Below are 21,786 nucleotides of genomic sequence, written 5' to 3'. Positions count from 1 at the left end.
CCCTGGCCAGCAAGTGCTCTCTCAAATAATTTGTGCTGTGGCTTGGGGGTTAGCATTGACCAAGTGCTGGCCAACATGTCTGTGTGTGACCACCTTGTTTTGGAGCCTAAGAGAGCTGATTAGTATTGACAGGTATGATGGAGTGCCAGAGACTGGATAAATGTGTACTATGAGTAGCTTTACCACCTGAGGCTGAGGTCCTTGGGATGCAGAAATACTTGTAAGCACTTTATCTCACCATTTTCAAGAAAAGGAGTGGCACTGACCATCTTCCCTGCCTGTTTCTCACAAACAGCAAATTAAGAACTTACAAATTAAAACAGCAACAGCAGACTTCTCTCAAACTTTGCCCCATTGTGAAATTTTGCAGGTGATGAGCTGCCAAAAAGGATATTTGAGACATCAGCTCTGCTTACTGTAATATCACAATATCCTTCCCCAGTCTAAAGAGAGGGCACTGTCTCTCCTGTCACTACAAAGGCTGGTGCTCCAAAAAGAATCAGCAGAACTAAGAGAACTTACAGAAGCAAATTTAAAAGATCTGAAAAGACTGCATGTCCACCTGGGATACTGTTGGAACACATTTGATTTTCATAACAACAAAATATGATGCTTCTATGCAAAGTTATAACTGATTTTATTTTCTCTGCACATAACAACGCAGAGGATGGCAGCTCAGCACTTACGAAGAGTCAGACTTCAAGAACTGGCTCGAATTTCCAAATGGATTAGACTTGTGCAGGGATGAAAGAATTCAGATGAATCAAAACATTTTTAGATGTGTCTGGTCTACACAGTCACAATGAACTTGCTAAAGGAGCAGAATCTCACCCAAGCTGCATCAGCACACTTTTTGGACTCTTGAGAGCGAGTTAAGATGCATACGCAGACATGACCTTATTTTGCAGATACTGGACACAGATCCCAGTCCAGCCAGAGCTATATTACCAATCGGTTTACGTTTAAGTAGCTACGAGGCTCTTTGAATTTCTGCCAGCGTTGTTCTCCCCGTTCAGACCCGGAGCCGGTCCCGACTCTCCTCCGAGCCGGAATCCTACGCCGGCGCGCCCCGACGGGCTCTCCAAGTCTGTCTCTGCAGCTCAAATCCTTACGTAGAAACGGGCAGTCCCCTCTAGCAGGGTGTCACCCTGCTCCGTGCCACAGGCAGAAAACATCCCTTTGGGGGGTTATTTTGCAGGGTTCTGTCTTGTCTGAACATCCCGCCTGCTCCCCAGCTGCACCTGCCCAAGAGGTGGGCTGCGAGGGCTGCCCCCCGGGTACAGCTGTGTCCAGGAGTCCATCCCGGTGCCTGTCTGCCCTCCCCGCTCCCCCCGGGCCGGCCTCGGCACCGCCCCCGCGGGTGCTCAGGCGGCTGCCGCCGGCGGAGCGGGTTTGGCGCTGGGACAGCGGCAGCGGCGGCGGTAGCGGCGGCCTCTCCTTTCCCTCCCCCGCCCGCGGAGCCGCCTCCCGCCCCGGCCCCCGCCCCGGCCCCGGCCCTGCGCACATCAGAGGCTGCGGGCAGCGCGCAAGGAGCACCATGGCGAGGGCCCCCGGTGCTGTCCGCCTCTTCCTCCTCCTCCTTCTCTGCAGCTCCACGACAGCGGGGTACGTGGGGCTGGGTGGGCCGGGGGCGCGGGGTGTCTCGGCTCCCCTCTCGGCTCGGCGCGGAGGCTGCGCGGGGCGGCGGGGCACTTCCCCGGCAGCAGGTTCCGAAAGCGGGCAGAACAGCGCTGCCTCCTCCTCGTCCTGCTAACCCTGGGTGCGCTCGGCAGCGCCCGGGGAGCGAGCATCACCTCCAGCCTCGGCAGAGGGGAGCACCAGAAGAGCTGTGCGGCATGTATCGTACGATGTTCTGTGGACGCTGTTAGTTTTTTGGGGATTGTGTTTTACTCCCTGCCCTCTCTCCCTCTGCCCGTTTGGATTTTCTAGACCTACGTTCCTGGTGGCAGCTCCATGGAACATCAGGCCTGGGACGAACGTGACTGTTGGGGTAGCTCTGCTGCCGGACAGCCCAGCGCAGGTCACCGTCAGGGGAGAAGTGATTAGAAATAACAAGACCATCTTGGCCAGGGAAATGGTCTTTGAGAAAGGTAAGAAATGGAGCTGGTCTGGGAGGATTTAGCTTTGCCTGGCCCAAAAAATCTTTGCTGCTCCCAAAATATCATAGCTTCTAAACGTTACTAAAATAGGAACGTTATTTTACCAAGTAAGGGTCACTTACGGGAAAGTCATATCGTACTCTGCTGGCTCTGTGCAGGCAGGCAACTGAGCTGTGCCTGAATGGGTGTGCTAACTCCTTGTAAACTAATCAGATAGTAGCAAAGTGTGATGGATGTGGGGTTTCTGAGAAGTCAGGGGCTACTCTGGTCAATGTAGTGGGGTCACTGAGGAACTAGTAGAGGCAGAAGTGCTCACTGGTAGGGTGGTTTTTAAGGTGTGAAATGGAAGCAGCAGGGATAATGGTAAGGGTGGAATGAGCAAGGTGATAAAGCCTCTGCAGCTGGCTGCTTTTTGTGCCCTAAGGGAGAACTTCATGATAATAGGAAAGAGATGACTGTGTCAGACTGTTATTTTGGAGCTCTGTGCATTTGCGGTAACAGAAATTTTTAAGGACCAAGAACAATCTTGAGATAGGTTAGGGATGGAAGATAACTGAACCTTTTAGCACGCCCTGGGCAGCAGTTGAGGATGTGGTGGCTGTTCTGAGTAGCTGGAGAACTGACATCTTTGCAGTGATCTCCTGGTCACTGCTCCTTTTCCTAAAGGCCCACTGGGAACAGGAACATAAAGATGTCCTGCTTCAGATTTGCCCTCGTGAGACAGAACGTACTTTGTCTGGATAATTCAGCTTTCAAACTGCTCTTAACATGAGGCAATATAAATAACACTCAAACTCTAGCTTTTTATTTGTCAGAAGCTGAGTCTGGGGACAGTATGAGATCCTAGAAAAATCTACCCTTCTGTATTGCACTTTCTTCTTGGTGTCAACTGATTTTTCTATTGATGTCTTATAGTTAATGTAGATGCTTTAATTGGAAGCATCACACCTTCATTTCATAGCCTTCATGGAAGCCTATTTCACTTTACAGTCTGTAGAGAAGACTGAGGCTTTGAGTGTGATGGAGTGCATTTGACCAGATCAAAAAATTCATTATGAGTGGCCATTGTAATTCCATAATGCAGAAAAGCATGTCTGATCAAAACTCTCTGTTTCAAAAATACTTCAGATTGAGTTCATGCACTCTAATTTTTTGCTATCAGCTACGTGTTTCCAACAGACAGTTTAAAAGCATAAACCTGAGGCAAATTTCCTGTAGTGCTGTGCCTAATTAAAAAAAAAAAATAAATTAAGTATTAATTCCTGATTTAAGTCTGCTTTATACACCTGATCTCTTGGTGTCCAAATTTAACAGTTGTGGTGCTGTATGCCTAAAGCAATTACTTTAGTAGGATGGATTTGCTAGCACTGTAAATAAAACAGACTAACTCTCAGGCCTAAAGCTCCTTAATCTGAAATCTCCATAACACACTACATACCATATTTAGGTTTTGCTTATTCAAAAGTACAGACCAAGCCAGTTGGATTAGACATAGCAGAGAGTTCAGCAGTATATAAGCCAACATTCTTGTTCTGTGGAGAAAATAACTTTGATGTGTTTATTACAATATTAGTAGTGAGTTTGTCTTTTTAAGTTCACAGTTCTTCTCCAAAACTTCCCTGGCAGTATTTTGATACAAAGCTAAACCCAAACAAACCCAAACCTACTGATTTAATGTTTTTAAAAGGTAACTTTCATCTCTTTTTCTTCCTTTAACTATATTGGCTTTTATTTCTTGCTTCTTTTCTGCTTAACATCAAGTTCACTGAGTCTAGTGTGAGTTTCAGCTTGTCTGTTGTCCTTTCCAACATTAAAAAGCAACTTTGGGAGTGTGTGAAAATAAGTGAATGTATCTATCTGCACAGCACACAGGGATGCTTGACACTGGGAGATGCTGATGTCAGAGGGAACACTGGGTGATAAAGAACAGGTCTGACACTGTATCAGTCTGTAGGCAGTGAGGAAAAAGGAGAAATGCTACAGTGCATTACCCGAAGTGCATGGACTTTTTGATTTTTTAATCTTTTTTCTCTCTTTTAAATATGTATTTGGATTTTCCATGGTTTTTTACTTGGTAAATGGAACAGAAAAAAGAAGAAAAAAAGAAAAAAAAAGGCAAAAAAGCAAATAAAAGCTGAATATGCAGTATATTCCCTCTTGCAAAATTATAAAAAAATGGTCTGTGGCAGTCGGTTCTTTGAAGTCAGGTTATATACTTTGTTGGTCTTTTGTTCTCTGTGAGCAAATCCATAAACAAAACTGTTACAGGGTAGGAGCAAGGGAGTTGCCCTGCAGCAGAGGATGTGGTGTTCAAGGTGTGGATCTGAAGGTGCTGCAGGACTGGATTCATTGTGAACAGAGTTACTCAGAAAGCAGTTTGTCAGAGTAAGATTCTAAAGCTTTAAATTCTTCACTGAAGTACAAAACAACTTAAAGATAAAATACGTTTTTTTGTTTTTGTTGTAGCTGTGTTAATCAAAGAATTTGACTGAAGGAAGACTGGGGGAGGTTTTATTAGGCCAGCTTGTTGCAGCTGAAGGAAAAAAACCCAAACCCCAGGAACACAAAATATTCTTTAAATGACATCATTGTTGCATGTATTAGTGCCCAGAAAATGTTACTTTATCTGTCACTGGGGCCCAGTAGGTTACAGAGTGGCTAATACAGTAGTATTACTGTTCCTGTGGAGTACATGTGTTTGATGACTTCTATTGCCATGTGCCTATGCAAAATAAGTATTAAGGGAGACAGGGTGTAGCTGAAGTTGTTGACTGTGCTGAATTATCCAGAAAGCTGGAACTGATTGCCTACCTTGGTTAGGCTGCAAATTCAGTGGCACTGTTGCCTAAGCTGGCTCAATTATGCTCTGTATTTTTCCTCGCATGGTGACAGCAAAAGCAGGGGATTAACTGCTTTGCAAAACTGATCTGGCTGAAAAATAAAGTTTTTATGTTGTTGGATATTTTTTTAGGCAAACAAGTTCCTTGGTTCAGTGTTCAAACATTTGTGCTGATGGAACTGGGGTGGATGCAGAGTTGGGAGCTAGATGCTGGGGACGGAGGACAGGCTGGAGACACTGGTTTTATTTGTGCTGTTTAATTTTTCAGGCCAAGTTCAGCCAAGCACCTAAGCATAAGAGCTACTATATGCCTGTCTGGCAAAGTGTATCTGCAGTTGCTTAAAGTTCAGAATGCCTCCTGGTTCTCCAGCAGCTGCTTAACATGGTACATACATGTACTGGTCTAAATTTCTGAATTAAAGAATCTTGTTGAATTAGAGACATGGGTCTTTTTAATTTTTATATGATAACTCTGGCTTTATATAAGATATAGAGTGCTCTGATGAGTGATAAAACACCTTTTTAATGTTACTGGAAGTGGAATTTTGATATCTGAGTGATTCCTGGGAAGTTGTCAAAGCTTTAGCTCCCATCTTTATCATGCTTTTTATGTAACAAAGGGAAAATAAACATATTCTTAATAAGTGGCTAGTTTGTATTCTTTAAAGTGAGGGAGAAAGTGTGCATCCCTGCTCACTTAAAGAAGTGCTTGTATTTTGGACCTAGCTCAGTATTCCAGAATCCAAAAGTATTGTAGCAGGGGAGATGGTTTGAGACCAATGTTTTGGGACAGAAATTAAACCAATTACATTAAATGTAGTTGAAACAGAAAGCTGAATGTCTGATAGCAGGATATTGCTGCCACAGGTGAACTTTGTGAGCAAGGTGGGTGCGTCACCAGGAGAGAATAGGTTTCCACTGTTTGCTGTGGACTCCAGAAAAATACAAAGGACGAATTGAAGCTGTTTCTGTGCACCCTATCAAGCAGATAGCACATTTTTCCATAGAGATGCAGTATCAGGAAGATCCTCAGCCTGATTGAAAATGACTGCAGAAGATAACAATGGCTTATGTGCAATTTGAGCTGTTGGGTTTTCTGGGTCAACAACAAAAAAAGTAACAATGGGAATAAGAGATGAGCAAGTTAGATTTTATGCATGAATGGCTTGATTTTTGGTGATTGCAGAGAAAGGGTGACTCTTGCCATGCATACTTATCCAGTCATTGATCAGTAAAGATGCAGTTTGAATTTGCAAGAAACTTTGTCTTACAGGGTTTGCTACCAGGACATTGCAGTTTGTGCTAATGTATGAGCAACTTTATACTTCAATCGTGAGAGTTTCTCAAAAGTCTTTTTACCTTGCTGGTGGTAGGATGTTTTGGAAAAACGAGTAGCTTCTAAGCTGGAAAAAACAAACCAATTTTAAGAAAAGCTTTCAGGTGTAATGAGATGTCATCATTTACCTGTAATGAGATGTCATCATTTGCCTGACTGTGTGAATATTTTTAATTCTTAAGAACAAGATTTAATTAGAGCTTCTGGTATTTAAGGTATAAAATAATGTATATAAGGCACAGTGGGTGAGAACTACTTAGTGAGCTGAAGAATCTGGTTTACACCAGCATGCATAGGTTGCATTCCCTTTAAATTAATTGTTTCTGTTACTTATTTTTCACTGCTTTTCTGTACTTCTAGAGAGGAGTAAATGTACTTGTTAACAGAGATTATTGAGCTAGAGCATGGTGAATACTCAGCTAGGATTTATGAAACATGACAGAGTTTGTTTGAATGTCTGTCAAGCTCAGACATGCAGTGATCATCCATGTAGAGAATGGAAAATCTGCTTGTACCAGGAGGCATGTTTTGCATACTTAATAATATGGTTCTGACCATGTTAGTATGGGAAACAGTGAAAAACACTAGCAACAGTAAATTGTGAAGTTTACAGCTAAAGGGGAATGAATGGCCTAAGTACAACAGTTCCTTCTGTTAACCTTGCGTTGCCTTAGTTCAGAATAAAATGTCTGACTCATTAGTGACCACAAAATCTATGGTGAAAATCTGTGGTGTAAAGGGTGCTAGCAGTTTAGTGGTACAGCTTCTTCCTGACTAATTCTGCATCAATGCCTAAAAAAGCCAAATGGTAAGAGAGCAGGAGAACCATAATTTTGTGTCCATAACCCCCACCTCCAAACATATGTGTGTCCTTGTTTGAGCTGTGACAGAACCAGTTTTCTCTTCCCTCATGAGAAATAAGTTGTCAGATACTCAGTACATGCAGATAACCCATGCAAAATCAGAATGAAGGAAAATTTTGGGGTAAGTGGTTGTTGGGACTGGATTCAGAGACAAGGGAGCTAGTGGAGAAGGGGGTTCTCTGTTAGGGGCTTGCGTATTGCTGGAGTACATATAAGAAAAAAACACAGGTTTCTGTGCCTTTTGTTGAATCCATCCTGCTACCAGGCCTATTAGATAGTTTAGAGAAAATGGAATTAGCAATCCCATCCACTACTTGTGCTTTATCCTATTGATTGGATGCTGTTTGAGACTTGAGGGAAAGAGTCCCTCTATGCCTCAAGGCTTATGTGTTCATATCCAAGGTCGTTCGGTCACCACGTTCTTCACTGATAACCAGCCAAGGGGAGTGTGACACATTGAGGGCTACAGGCTGCTTCACACTGCTGTGAGAAAGTTGGAAGAGCAAAAATCGTGGCAGTGAGGCAATTCTTACAGAGGAGGGAGTATTACCAATGCCAGCACAGGCGTTCCCAGTTGCTATTGTGAACTCCAGGAACTTTACCGCCTTTAGGAAAGAGAGGAGAGAGAAAAACAAAGTCAAGATTGTGTATTTGGAGAAAAAATGATGCCAAAACCTAACAGGAGTTGGGAGGTGAGATGCCATCAGAAACAAGAAGGGAAGCGAAGGGAGAAAGCTCTTGGGGGGTTAAAGGTGTCAAGAACACATTACCCTAACATAGTAGAAGGGTAAAAAATAAAGATGATCTTCTCAGTGGTGAAAAAACAACAGAAGAAAAAGGAGAATTGTGTGTATAACCTGAAAATGAGATCAGATTACAAAGGCTGAGCTTAAAGGAATAGCATGGGTAAGAAAGAACAAAATGGAAAGGGCAAACCATGAGTAAGAAAGAATGTGAAGGATAATAAAGCAGGATTTTAAAATATCATCTTGGTAGCAAGAAAGATACCAAAGGATGTGGCTTGCTGCTCACTCTGATGAGGAGGGCATAGGTCAGTGATGCTGAAAGGCAGTGTTCCATCTTCAGTATAAGGATCAGCTAACTCTCCGTGGAAAACAGTTAAGAATTAAGGCAACAAAAGGGGAGGAACGGGTTAAATAGTACTTTGTTAAAGAAGTTATTTAGGGCTGTGATAAAATTGCCTGTAGAACACTTAGGGAGTTGATTAAAATAATTTAAAAATGTCTAATGAAGTTTTGAGAGCGTGGGCCAAGAGACACATTCTGGAAGATTGGAAACCTTCAAATAAAATGTGATCCACCATGGGCTGGCAGGGATTGTAGGTGGAGAAGTGCAATGTTGTTATATTTTGACTTTAGTAAGGCTTTTGATAGTCTGGCATGTGACACTGAAAAGCCAGCTGGGGAAGTGGGGACATCATCTCATTAAATATTTTTGTGTCTGGATGGAAAATAATATGCATGAAGCTGACTGAGGTGGTTTGCTATAAAACTGAAAATTGGTTGCCCTGAAACTATATTGTTCAGTATACTTGACATGGATGCAAAAGAAATAATGTTTGTTAGATTGGTGAATCTAATCTAATGATTGGGATGCTGAGAGGTAGGTTTAGAGTTTGAACTAATTCTGGCAATATGGGAAATGATTAGGGGAAAAGTTGGAGTGTGATTCACTAGAGCAATTGCATAGTTCTGCTCTTGATGATGACTAAAGAGTATGTGTTTACTAGATGGGGAAGAAGGTGAGGCAGCAGTGCTGCAGAAAAGCCTGTGTGTGGGGGTGGGTGATGATTTAAAGGTACAAAAAGATGAACACTTGTAATTAATACTTTGGTGTTTAAAAAGAAGGCAAACACTGTACTCAAATATATACAAAATATTTTTTTAAGCTATGAGAAAGTGTTCTAATAATCTTTGCAGCTCTAAGTAGTCATACTGGGTAATGCTGTTCCTGATTTGGGGCACTCCGCCTGGAGGCTGTGAACCAACTGGAGAAATTCCAGGAAGAGCAGAGGAAAAGATTTGAGATCTGTCAGAAGGCAAGTTCAAACCAGACAGAAGAAGGTGGGCCTTCACATGACATGGAAGTAAATTGTGGAGCCCTGTGTCCCAGGTGTTGTGGCAGGAAAATGAGATTGCACAAATTAATGAGGCAAATAATTAAAGTCCGTCAAGGTCTAAAGACACCAATTTTGGCTTTTCAAGCTCCAAGACTTAGATTTCTGGGAAGAATACCCAAGGGAAGGTCACTGTGGACTTGTTCTATTTCTGTCCTGTTCTTGACCACTGCTAGAAATGGGACCTTGAGCTAAAAAGACTTCTTGTTTGACCCTGGGAGTCTCTTCCAGATTCTGGAAGACATTTGAAGAGAGGTTTGAGAAACTGGGGTGGAAGTGTAAAAGTGTGCTATGCACCTGGTTATTACCCTTCAGGTACATAAAAGTAGCTTTAAGGAGAAAGTGGTGGGAGCTAACAGTGGATCTCCAGCTGGGTCTCGAGTGATGTTCTTAGTGATGTCTAATTAGAAAGAGATCCAGGCTGAAGAGTTGAGAATTACAGAAGTACTTTCAGATGCAGGAAATTCACAGGTCTCCAGTCATACACTGGTGACTTCTGTTCTCATAAGACTCCCACAGCACTGGCAGCCTTGCTGGTTCCCATGCAATGTTATCCCTTACTACGTGCTTGTGAAAGCAGAGCTGAGATCCTATCTGCAGAGGTTGAATAGCACGTGGCAAGAGATGATGCTGGTTAACCTAGATTCACTGCAGCCCAAATCAGTACATGTGCAGAAAAGGCAGTGAGAATGACAGACCCTTTTTCCCCCAGTTCTCCAGCTTCCTGGAGGTGCAGCTGTGAGGTCCAGGTGCTTAATTTGAATGGGTTAGGGATTTGTATTGCCTTTTTTTTTTCTTGATGAAAGAGGTGTCTGGTAATATTCTTAGATATCAAAGTAATTTTGTGATCTCAGAAAAAATACGTGGCTTTGTCATCACAGACCCTGAATACATTTCAGAAACTGGAAAAAAACCAATATGAAAATAAAAATTTTTCACTCCCTCTGAGAGGAAACTTATGTAGGTCCTGGCTGGTTTTTTTGCAGTGAACAAGTCTGAGATGTGACAACTTTGGAATTTCACTTCAGTTGCAGCAATTGATGTGATGAGAGTGATATTAGTACCACCAGACCTCTGGCATAGGCAGGTTTAGCCACGTTTTGTCCTGGTATGATCTCCTGATGTTTTAAGTTGGAATAAAAACTACAGATGCTTTACATTGGACTAATAGTGGCTTTGTCTGTGTTTGTTTTGTGGACATCAGAATGGATAACAATGATGGCCAACAGTGCCTTGAAAGCAGGATGCGCAAAGGCCTGAGTTTGTGTGCTTGTATATAGTCACCAAGGGAAAACCAAGTAAGTGAAATATATGAAATTTCCCATTTAGTTGTTTGAAAGGCTTAAATCTGAGATTACTCTGAATTGGCTATGTAGTTTCTTAGACTGGTTCTGACATCAAGAATTTTTTCTTTATAATATTCAAAGCTTGTCTTGATAAGAGCTATAAATTTATAATACACGGGAATTTGGTTGTTTGGGTGTGGTAGGCAGTGATAATGTCATTCACATAAGAAAAAGTCCCCAGCCTGCCCTTAGAGGCTGGTCTTGGGTAAAAGTTGAAAAGAGCCCATACTTGTGTTCAGGTATCTGTGATGGTAGCTGCTGGATTTCTGTCAGAGTGTCTCTAATTAAACAGATTATTTAGTTTCAGAAATACGGAGCCATTTTGTATTCCTACCCAGCAAGTGTCTCAGGTGAACCACAGAACATTTTAAATACTATGTTCTTGCAGCTGGCTGCTTTCTGACCATTCAGCTGAAAATGGTAATAGTAATATAATCCATAGCATTTGTTGTTTTACTTTAGAAGACTCAGTGTGGAATTAAATATCCGAAGTATGACCTAAGTCTAAAAAGAAATCAGAAGGACCAGTCTGCAGGAAATTGATGCTTTTGCTTGTGGAAGGGATCTTAGATGCTGTAGGGTTGGGTTGCCCAGCATTGATAATGTCTGTCTTTCTGAGAGGGTGAGAGTTGGTGGTTTTCCTCAGGAGTGGATCTGGAAGTGCTGGTGATAGAAGAAGGGCTGAACCAGTAACAGGGAGGTACCACGACTCCTTTGTCATGTGATGTAGAAACACACAGGGAATGATGTGGTGAGAGGGCAGAGGAAAAGGACTTTCTCTGCATACCTTCCAGTAGATCTGTGTTTATTCTGCCATGACCATGAGTGTTTCTGCTTGTGGTTTCTGTGGTTGGGCTTCCACCACTCTTCTGATTGTAGAAGACTGGGGAAAAACTTCTGGATTTAGCTGCATAAGGTTTTTTGTCATGGATTGTCCTGGTTGTCATAACATCTCCTGTGCTCTGCATTTCAGACTGAGGCTAGAACTTGCTAGTCACTGCAGAGTTTGGTAAAACATGGCTTTTACCTATAGAAGTTTATAAAACCTTCTATAGGTACAATCTTTCTCCTGTCCTCTAGAGCTTTGATACCCTGTCTCTTGACTGAACACTTAGATGATAAATTCTGGTCCAGTTCATATTATTCCACCTCTCCCTTTACGTCTTTCTCCATAGGCAGAGCTGCTATCCTGCTTCTCTCTCTCTCCCTTTATAATTTCTGAGTGCTTTTAACTTCCAAAATTGCAAAAAAGGACTGAAAAGGATAAGGGGTGGTAGGAGCTGGGAGTACACTAATGAGTGGCTGTGTGGGGAAGTGTACGTAGGTGCTGGCAGGCAGGAAGGGTCTAGGAGGCTTTGTGGAACAAATATGTACCCCTTTGCTACAGGCCTGTTGGCTTAATTTGGGTTTGGATGCCAGCCTGGTATACTGGTGTATACTGGTATCCACTAGGAATCTCTATTGCACGTGTTAGAGTGCAGGATTGCCCCTCCTTCTATTGTGTGCCCCAAATTTAGCCATAGCTTAAGAGTAGCATCCCGCTCTATGTTTTTTGGGCTACTTGCATAACTAACCAGGGCTAATTTGAGTGCTAATTTTAGGATAATAGATGAGGTGTATAACACATTTAAAGAACACTGTGAAGTTGACAGATTTGTAGGTCTGTTATTAAGGAAAAATATTTTGCAGTCCTTGGACAGTTTAGGCCTTGGTATCTGTGCATTCTCATTCTTTCTCTCTCTCTCTCTTTTTTTTTTTTTTTTTTTTTTTTTAGCACAAAAATATATTTTGGATAGGAAGAAAAATCTGGAATGACATTAAAAATGTTTTTGATTTTTCTGATTTGAGTTTTTGAAATAGGCTCTGCAGTAGAATTCCATTTACTGCTGCAAAGAAAATGCTTTTCTGTAAATATTTTCTAAGTATGGATATGTGAACACGGCTGCCAGGGGAAAGATGTGGCATCATTTCAGTAAATCAGTCTGAAGTGATTCCAGGTCTATTTTTCTGTTCTCACACAAGACTTAGAATAAGTGAGAAAGTCCAGCAATACCTGCCACATGAGCTAGAACAGAGAATCAAGACCTGGGTTTGTGTAAATTAGGTAGAGACTGAAGTGGTGCTGTACTGGTTTATATTGGCACAAGCTCTAGATCACTGTGCCAAGCCATACAGTAGTTCTTTTGGAACCTCTGTCCTTTTTGGGGAGTGGAAGCTGAAACATTTTTCTACTCCTAGTGCTGGTGGTGTTTTCTCAAGAAGGGGTCGTGTAAGTTGCTGGGTTTGGGTCAGGCCCATGCAATGGGAAGAGTGTAAGATGCTGTTGTTTGTACAGCTCTCCATAAGTCTATAAAACCCATGCAGGAATTTTGTGATGCAGAATTTTCCCTTTTTGCTTTGCTGGTAACAAGATTATTAGGCCTCCAAGAAATGGTGTGATGGCATTAAAAAGATGATTTAATTTCCCACTGCTGTCTGTACTGGTGACATGTCATTAACACACTGCGTTTGGTTCATCTGCTGGACGGCCCTAAATGCCAAGAATGCTGAAGAAGAGAAGACAGGACAATGTGACAGTTGTTTCCACAGTATTTCCATGTATTTCCTCAATGTAGTATTTATTGAATGAGTACAGTACAAGCTTCAGGAATGCTGTGAGAGAAATGCTTTTACCAGTGATGAGGAAGGATATTTTTTATTTAAGAATCACGTGACTTCTGTGGGGATATTTTTGGTTGCTTGTTTTTTAACTTTCCTCAGGGTGAGTCTGGAGCAATTGACTGAGTTTTCTGTGGCTCCCTCCTGGTATCAGGGAGCCATGCTATCTCCTGGTCTTTGCTCTCCATGTCCTATTGCAGTCATGACAATTAATCTGCTGCTGTGGTGAGCAGATGTGATGGGTCAGGAGGAAGCTTTTTTTTCATGATTTTTGTGGGTGTATAGCTGTTCTGGGCTCCTTTCTAAACCTACTTCTACTGCCTGGTGTCATCTACCTGTAATGGCAGGGATGTGCCAAAGGAGGGTGACAACTGTTGCCATTTCTGGTGTCAATGGACTCAACTGGTGTGGTGTAAATCCTGTAGGAGTGTTAGTGCACACGGGTGAGTGTGTCCAGTTGTGCCATAGAGCTGTAGTTATTGCACTATGTCTGACTCCTTATAAACCATTCATTGCTGTATGATTAAGTATAACTTTAATTCATCCAGTGGACAGAGAAACGTGGTGAATTTCATCAATTCAGTATTAGCATGCTGGAAATATTTTGCTTGAGCACATCCGAAGCTATCCCTGGGTGTAGCTGAGCAGACCTCCAGGGGATTGATTGCAATTCTGTGGTCTCTGAGAACATGGGAAAGTCTTGCATGACAGGGAACCTCACAGCAATGCCAGAGAGTTTCGGATCTGCCCAAGCTGCTCAGTTCCTAACAAAACAATTATGTAGTGACATGAACTGGGAGATTACCTCATGCCCTGAAGCCTCCTAGGGTTTCACTGGATGGGAATGAGACATCACTCATAGCAGTCCGGGAGGCTGTAGCTCCCCAACACTGCTTCAGAAGGCAAATGCTTTCTGACTTGCACGAAGTAGTGCCTGTGATTTAAATCTCCCTCCTCCTCCACTGTTTACCCCTCCGCAGCAAGGCTGTATCTGGCTCAGACCTGATGTTAAGTCTCCCAGACTGTAAACGTGGACAAAACCCAGTATTTCAACCCTAAGATTTCTTTCTTTTGCATGCTTAAAATAGGTGGTGGTGAGCAGGCACTGCACTGATTAGAAAGCAGCAAAGTACCTGCCCTGTTACTTGAAAAGCTGCTTTGAAATCCGTGAGATGCTGTGCAGGGCCATGTGTGCTCTGCCTGTGTGCTAGAGTGTTTGCATTGCTGTGGGTCAAAATGGAAACAGAAACCCCATGGTGTGGGCTCTGGTATCAATATCAGAGTTGTGTTTGGTGTCTCCCAATGTACTGAAGCAACTTCTGTAGCCATTGCTATGCACAGCTGCATTGTATAGATTAAAGGCAGCGTAGCCATGTGTGTATCCACTCATACATCTTCAGTAAATAACACTAAACTCCTGTTCCTTGTTAATAACTCATTATCAGCAGTGAAAAAGTTACTGTGGTGGTTTTTTTGTTTTGGTTTGGTTTTTTGTGACATAGTGTTACGGGTTTTAGTCAAACAAAACCCAGCTGTAACACAGCCTTATTTTAGAGGAGGATGTCAACTAGAGATGGGTTAGGCTTTTATACTAATAAAAGTAAGAGAAACTTCAGGAAGTAGCTTTATACCGTCTCTGTTGCTGCTAGTTACCCTATATCCAGCTTCTTTTACCAGTGAAATATCATAATCCCTTAAAAAAATTCTTCCTAGTTAACAGTAACTTAGTCTGTCTTGAGTTAGGGACATGTTTCCTTTAGCTAAAATGATGGCTCTTCCAGTGCAATTGTTTGGGCATGGAGTTGTTTGGGTAAATGTTGGAAATATCAGTAAATCCAGAGGGATTTATATTGCCAATGAGTAGAGTATTCTGTAGTACTGTGTAATTCCTCTCTTGTAGCTAGGGTTGTGCTGCAGTCCTGTCTACCAAGCAAGCTTGTTGGAGCCTGGGGCTTCTTGCCACCATGCAGTGGGGCAAGGTATCCTCTCCCCAGGCTAGTGGGAAGAGAAGTGTGTATTTTGCCTGAGAATGCTGTCTGGAAAACCCCAAAAGGCTGGTGAGGTGGCTCAGAGTCAATGACTGCATGGGCTGCTTCTCAAGTGAGAACAAGAGAGGGATGATAGGAAAAAAATTGTGTCTTTAGAGGTAGCATAAACATGTTGTGGAAAGAACTGTGTTGCTTAGGGCCCAATTCCACCTATTGCTGTTAAGCTTTTGAATACCAGAGTGAAGTACTGCAGTGTGGATGTGAGTAATTTGGTTTAATCCATTTTATAATTTGAATAGATGGTATATGCAGGATGGAATTTTTCCTTTAGCACTCTGGCAGCAACCAGGGTAATGTTGAGTCCATTGAGACCTCCTTCTGTTTGCCACCATCAAAGGAAATAATTCCTTGAGGTCAAGGTTTAATGCTAGGCTGGCAATTACATGAATGACAAATGCTCTCTGTTAACTTCTCTACCTTGTTAGAAAGGGAAGAGAAAGAAAGGGATCGAGAGGTACTGGTTTGAAACTAAACTATGCAGATTTAATAAAAACAATAATGATGAAACCCCACCAAAACCCCCCAGAATAAATAAATACAAAACAAATATCACAGTCCCCCAGCAACAACACTCATGTCACCATCAATGCTGCATGGCAAGTCCTGGGAAAGTTCATAGCTGGGCTTCTGAATTCAGCAGCAGACAGGAACTGCTTTCAGGAACTCATGGATTCAGGAACACACAGGTTGGCATCAGAAGTAGAAGAACAGATGGAATCCTGTCAGGATGTCAGCTGTGGACGAAGAGAGCTTGAACCTTGTGATCCTTCAGGTGTATAGGGAGTATGATGCAATGAGATGGAACTGACCAAACTCCATTTGGTCAGTTTTGGTCTACCTGTCTGGTTCACTCCTCCTTGCAGGAGGGTTGCAGGTGTGATCCCTTTTTGTCCCTTTTGTTTCCAGTTTAGCAGAACCAAGCAGTGACCTTGGTTCTGCATTCCATTTTTCAGCAATCACATTGAGCATTATCAGTCCTGGAAGCAGACACTGATTGAAAAACATGCGGTTAATTTCAGAAGGTGCAGCTACTTAAAAGGGACTTAATTGACAAATAAAATTACTAAAAGGAAAGTTGTTTGTGTTCTGGCTCAAGCCAGGAAATTTGGCTTTCAAAATTAACATTTGTTGAAATTCAAAGATTGATTGCTTCATACTGGAATGCTTCTATGCCCAGGATCAAGAAGCAAAGAAATTAAAGAAATTGATAGCTTTTTTTTTTGCTTACTCCACGAAACAAATGACTAAAATATAGATATAAACTCATTGCTTTTTAGGAGATATAAAAAGGTCTAACTGAATGGAATCAGCAAAAGAAAATATGTGTCTGTATGAGTCAGCAGTGTGCCCGGGCAGTCAGGAGGGCAAACCACATCCTGGGGTGCTCCAAACAGTAGAACCAACCAGTTAGAAGTGGTGATATATTTAGCACTGGTGTGGCTTCACCTTGAGTCTGTGTGCAGTTCTGGAGCCCACAGTTTAAGAAGGATATTAAAGTCCTTAAATGCATCCACAGGAAGGCAGCAAAGCTGGTGACAGGGCTGGAAGGAATGTCTTGTTAGGACCAGCAGAGAACTTTAGGCGTGTCCAGTTTGGAGAAGAAGAGGCTGAGGGATGACCTCATTCCTCTCTACAGCTTCCTGAGGAGGGGAAGAGGAGGGGGAGATTCTGAGCTTCTCTCCCTGGTATCCAGTGATAAGACACATGGGAATGATTCAAAGCAGCATCAGAAAAAGTTCAGACTGGACATTAGGAAGCATTTCTTTACTGAGAGGGTGGTCAAACACTGGAACAGGCTTCCTAGAGAGCTGATCAATGCCTCAGACCTATCAGTGTTTAAGAGTCATTTGAATAATGCCCTTAATGAAATGCTAAAACTTTTAATCAGCTCTGGAGTGGTCAGGCAGTTGGACTAGATGATCATTGTAAGTCCCTTTCAACTGAAATATTCTATTCTATTCTATTCTATTCTATTCTATTCTATTCTATTCTATTCTATTCTATTCTATTCTATTCTATTCTATTCCTGCTCCTGCTCCTGCTCCTGCTCCTGCTCCTGCTCCTGCTCCTGCTCCTGCTCCTGCTCCTGCTCCTGCTCCTGCTCCTGCTCCTGCTCCTGCTCTGCAAAAGCTGTGACACTAATGGCTCCATGATGTAATGATATCCAGGAACTTAAGAGCTCATTTATTTGGATTCTAAAAGTATTCAATGCTACATTATCTGAAATAGTTAAAATAACAAATTTAATGAACCAACACACATTAATATTTTAGTTACAATATCCCCATGATGATATAATGCATTGAGGATGGTTAATTCTGTTCAAGGGTGGTAAATTATGTTCATGGTTTTGAAAATTTTAGCTTTTATTTGAGATGCAGAATCAATGGAAAATAATAACTCATGTGGAGAAGAGGACTGAATGGATTGTAAAGGTGTTGCAGTCTGTGTGAATGTAAAGGAAAATGTTCAAGTGGAGAATGTGGATGTCAGCCCCCACCAATCAGAGAAGTAAGGTTTCTGTAGGCTGGAATTTATACTTTTTTTGCCCCTACAAAGGTATCACACATCTTCCACCAACCATGTAAGGGAGGAAGGGGTGGGTTGGATATATCTGAGGAAAAGTGAAGTACCAACTTTAGGTTGTCATAGAGGTAATGGCTTGGCCTAGACATACTGCATTGCTCCTGGCTTTGCTGGCTTTTTTTTGCTATTTTGATGACTTCTGAAAGCTTCTGACAGCTTAGTTTAAAGTCTTTTTCTTTTTTATTCCTTCTAGAAAAGTTGTTAGTCTTGGTAAGAATGACTACTAAAAGGAGTTGCCTACTAAATTGCAGAAGATTAATACAAAATATCTGGGGTTTCTCTTATATTTGAAAGAGTTGCAGAACCAATTTCTTTGTGGAAGCAGGGGGCTTCTTATGTCTTTGGGTAGTGGTACCCGAGAGGGGAGTTGTTCTCAAGCACAGCAGTGCCAAACCATGCCCTCCTTGTTCAGATAAATCCCATCTGGGACACTGTTGACACCTTTATGTCAGTGGAACACTGAATTTCAGTTTCTCTGGGCTGTTCTCTTCTGGCTTGTTCTTTTAGCAGATTTGGGCTGGTTGTGATTGATAGGAAGCTGCTGAATCTCATAGCCTGATGGTGAGGGGATCATGTCTCTAGCTAGAGGATTTTGGTTTTCCTGTGCTGGTGTGGCTCTGTGCTTCTGGCAATGGCTGTGGGATGGGCTGAGTTCTCCCCTGGGATGGGGATGGGTGTTATTTGGGTTTTCTCACCAGCCATCTTTCCTTTGTGTCTTTCCTTCATGTGTCTATAGGTGCTGGCTGACAGTGGCCTTGACAGGATTTGGGATCAATAAATGCAGGGAATGAAATCTTAAATGAAGTGTAAAACAGAGTACGTCAATAGAGACTAACACAGGAATTGCTCCAGGCTTTATATTTTTTAGTTTCATGTCCAGATGGCATTTGGCAGCAGTCAGCTGGCTGATAAGTGTGTGGATGCTGGCCAGCTGGTTGCAGCCATCGTGTATGTGTTGGCTGGATGGTCCCTGTGTCCTGAGTGGCCAATGTGGAATTGTGGGCAGTGTGGGAATGGGGGAGGAGCACTGCTCTTCTGGTTAACCTGATAATGTTGATGTTCTGGTAAGTTATTATAAGTTTTCTGACAGTGTGTTATTTCTTCTTTTTTATTCAGATTCCTTTGGGGCTCTTGTTCTTCCAGTAGTAAGTATTTCTTTTCTTTTCTCTTTCTTCAGAAAATGTTGACTCGCTTTAACTTTTCATCAGTTGGTGTTGATGAGATGATGTATTTTTTATGTGATCCTAGCTATTTTTGTATTCTCAGATGAGTGTATTTACTGACCAATAAGCCAAAGAGGTTTTAAATCAAGTGCTCTGCAACTTGTTACAAGTGGTTACAGCATTTGGGAGCTGATTTCCAAAATCAGCACAAGCTATGTTAAACTTGAACATGAAACTTTGTATTGTGTTTTTTTTCGACTTACATTTCTCTTTCAGACACACCATGAGGGCTAGTTTGAGCTGAAAGAACTGTACAAAGCAATGAGGAATATTAAAATAAAAATGTATTTATGCAGTCTTAAGGATTTGGAGATGTATGTCCAGTGAAAGTACATATTACTAACTAGTAAAAAAAAATTTAATATTATCAAATTATGTGCTGAGTATGAATCCTGAATTTGTAATCCTGAATATTCAGCCCTAACATAAGAAGGACATGGAGCTCTTGGAGTGAGTCCAAAGATCAGAGGGCTGGATCACCTCACCTGTGAGGGTGGGCTGAGAGAGTTGGGGTTGTTCAGCCTGGAGATGAGAAGGCTCTGAGACCTTATAGCAGCTTTCCAGTACCTGAAAGGGCCCACAGGGAAGCTGGGGAGGGAATTATTACAAGGGCATTTAGTGATGGGACAAGGTAGTGGCTTTAAGATGGAAGATTTAGGTTAGACATTAGGAAGAAATTCTTCAGTATGAAGGTAGTGAGACACTGGTGCAGGTTGCCCAGAAAAGTCAGTGGCTCATTCCTGTAAGTGCTCAAGGCCAGGCTGGATGGGGCTTTGATCAACCTGGTCTTGTAGGAGACATCCTTGCCCATGCAGGAGGGTTGGAACAAGATGATCTTTAAGGTCCCTTCCAACCCAAACCATTCTATGATTTTATGCAAACTTGATCTAAAGAATTACATTTGTGTCAGGAAAAATGTTTTACCAAAGTCTTTATTTTTTTTAAACATCTGTAAGCTTGGCTATCCCTAAATCTAGTGGGTTTAAATTTTGATCTCAAATAAACTGTATATCTGATGAAATCTGGAAATATTTGATAGATGGATAGTCAGTGATAATGAGCAGCTCAACATTATGAAAACTACCAGGCTGAAATGCATCTGTGTGAACTGTAAATTAGCAAACACAGAAAATTTGATCAAAAAAGGAGATTTAATTACCAAGTTCATCAGTATAATTTGTCCAGGTCTCAAAGTGTTCAAGCTCGTGAAACAAGGCGAGGTGAATTCCTTCCTCTCTCGCCAATATCTGAAGTGATGAAACCTGACTAATTTTTAAATAGTAAGATGTTTTTTCATTTGTGTAGCCATGGTAGACTTATGTTTTGTCCAATGTGTAATTGGCTGGTAGCAGAAGGTGGGTAATGAGTTTATGGTTTCACCCGTCACCTTTTCCAGAGGAAACAGAAGCTTCCTTGTCTGAGGTGCTTGCGATGGTGCCTGACGTGGTCAGGAGAATTACATGAGGTGGCCTCTTTCTCTTTTTCATTAGGAGTGCCAAAATGGGGATAGTAATACCATTCACTTGGGGGGATGTACGACTAAGGTATAATGTTTTCACAGAACTACGTACTGCCTTGCTCTTATTTGGGTTGAGAAAGAAGCCTTTGGGGAAGGAGTTGGTGGGGCTGAGGTGGTGACTGCTATTGCAACAGTGACCCTCTGAGGAGCTGGACTAGTGCAGTTTGACCCAGATGATGTGTTACTTTGCACTTCTAGTAGCCTGCTGTGGCAATACAAACTCCATTGCCTCTGGTTTTACGTCAAGAAAGGTACAACAGGCAGTTTTGTTACCATGTTGCAGAAAGTAAAAAAAAAAGTAGAAAATTTACAAAAATCAAGGGAGCAGCCCAAACTCTTATCTATCATAATTCACCACAGGAAAAAGACAGAAAAATATATGAGATCCTCAAATGACATTCGCAAACTTTTAGTGAAGAAAACAAAAACAATTCTTGCAAGTATGTTCAAATAATTCTGAAGAGCAAAACTCACTGCTGTGATGAGAAAAAACAAGCTTACTTCCACCTCACTTTGATTTTGAATGTTTATAATCTTTCCTGAACTTCTTGTAGGGACTCTTGTATGCTTTTTAGGGAATAGACCTTCTTTCTAAATGGTGATATTTGTAAATGAATTAATTTTAAGGTAATATTTGACATATGCAGCGACTAAGGCTGCTCCTCCTATCTAATATATTCCAGAATATTTGGCATGGAAGTCGGAGGATGTTGAAATATGTGAATCATATGTTCTTGGCAATGTGTACACAAAAACCTGCAGCTGAAGAAAATGCAGGGTCTGTTTCAGTGTGGTGATTTGCACCTAGAATTTAGTTATGTAAGCCCAGGTTGTAAAGGGGGAACACCTTCTTCCTTTGACAGCATATACCTGCTTCTGGGTGAAAAAGAGAGCCTTTTAATGTTTTCCCTACCTGATTTTTTTTTTTTTTCCCTACTTGCTCTTAGAAACAGGAGGTCAAGAGAGAGGGATGAAATTTTAGCTGATTCCTCATTATAGCTAAACACACACAGAAGGAAATGTTCTTGATACAGACATTTTCTTCTATCTCATTTGCCAATTTGTGACATTTTTCCCTGATTGGGGATTTCTGATATTAAAATGAGTTTTGACAGCACGACAGCCTTTCATT

The 21,786-nt window shown here is 41.9% G+C and overlaps 1 protein-coding gene across 1 annotated transcript in view; it reads left to right on the top strand.

Moving 5' to 3' along the window:
- Positions 1-1,472: 1,472 nt before the first annotated feature.
- Positions 1,473-21,786, top strand: part of CD109 (CD109 molecule) — a 78,467-nt gene continuing 58,153 nt past the window's right edge. Inside the window, exons 1-3 of the mRNA XM_071741545.1 lie at positions 1,473-1,605; positions 1,930-2,090; positions 19,029-19,057. Of these exons, the coding sequence (XP_071597646.1) occupies positions 1,538-1,605; positions 1,930-2,090; positions 19,029-19,057 (258 nt within the window). The 5' untranslated portion in view covers positions 1,473-1,537. The remainder of the gene's footprint in view (positions 1,606-1,929; positions 2,091-19,028; positions 19,058-21,786) is intronic.

This window comes from Heliangelus exortis, chromosome 3 (genome assembly GCF_036169615.1).
Source record: "Heliangelus exortis chromosome 3, bHelExo1.hap1, whole genome shotgun sequence".
NCBI lineage: Eukaryota > Metazoa > Chordata > Aves > Apodiformes > Trochilidae > Heliangelus > Heliangelus exortis.
This window is presented reverse-complemented; position numbering and strand designations above follow the sequence as displayed.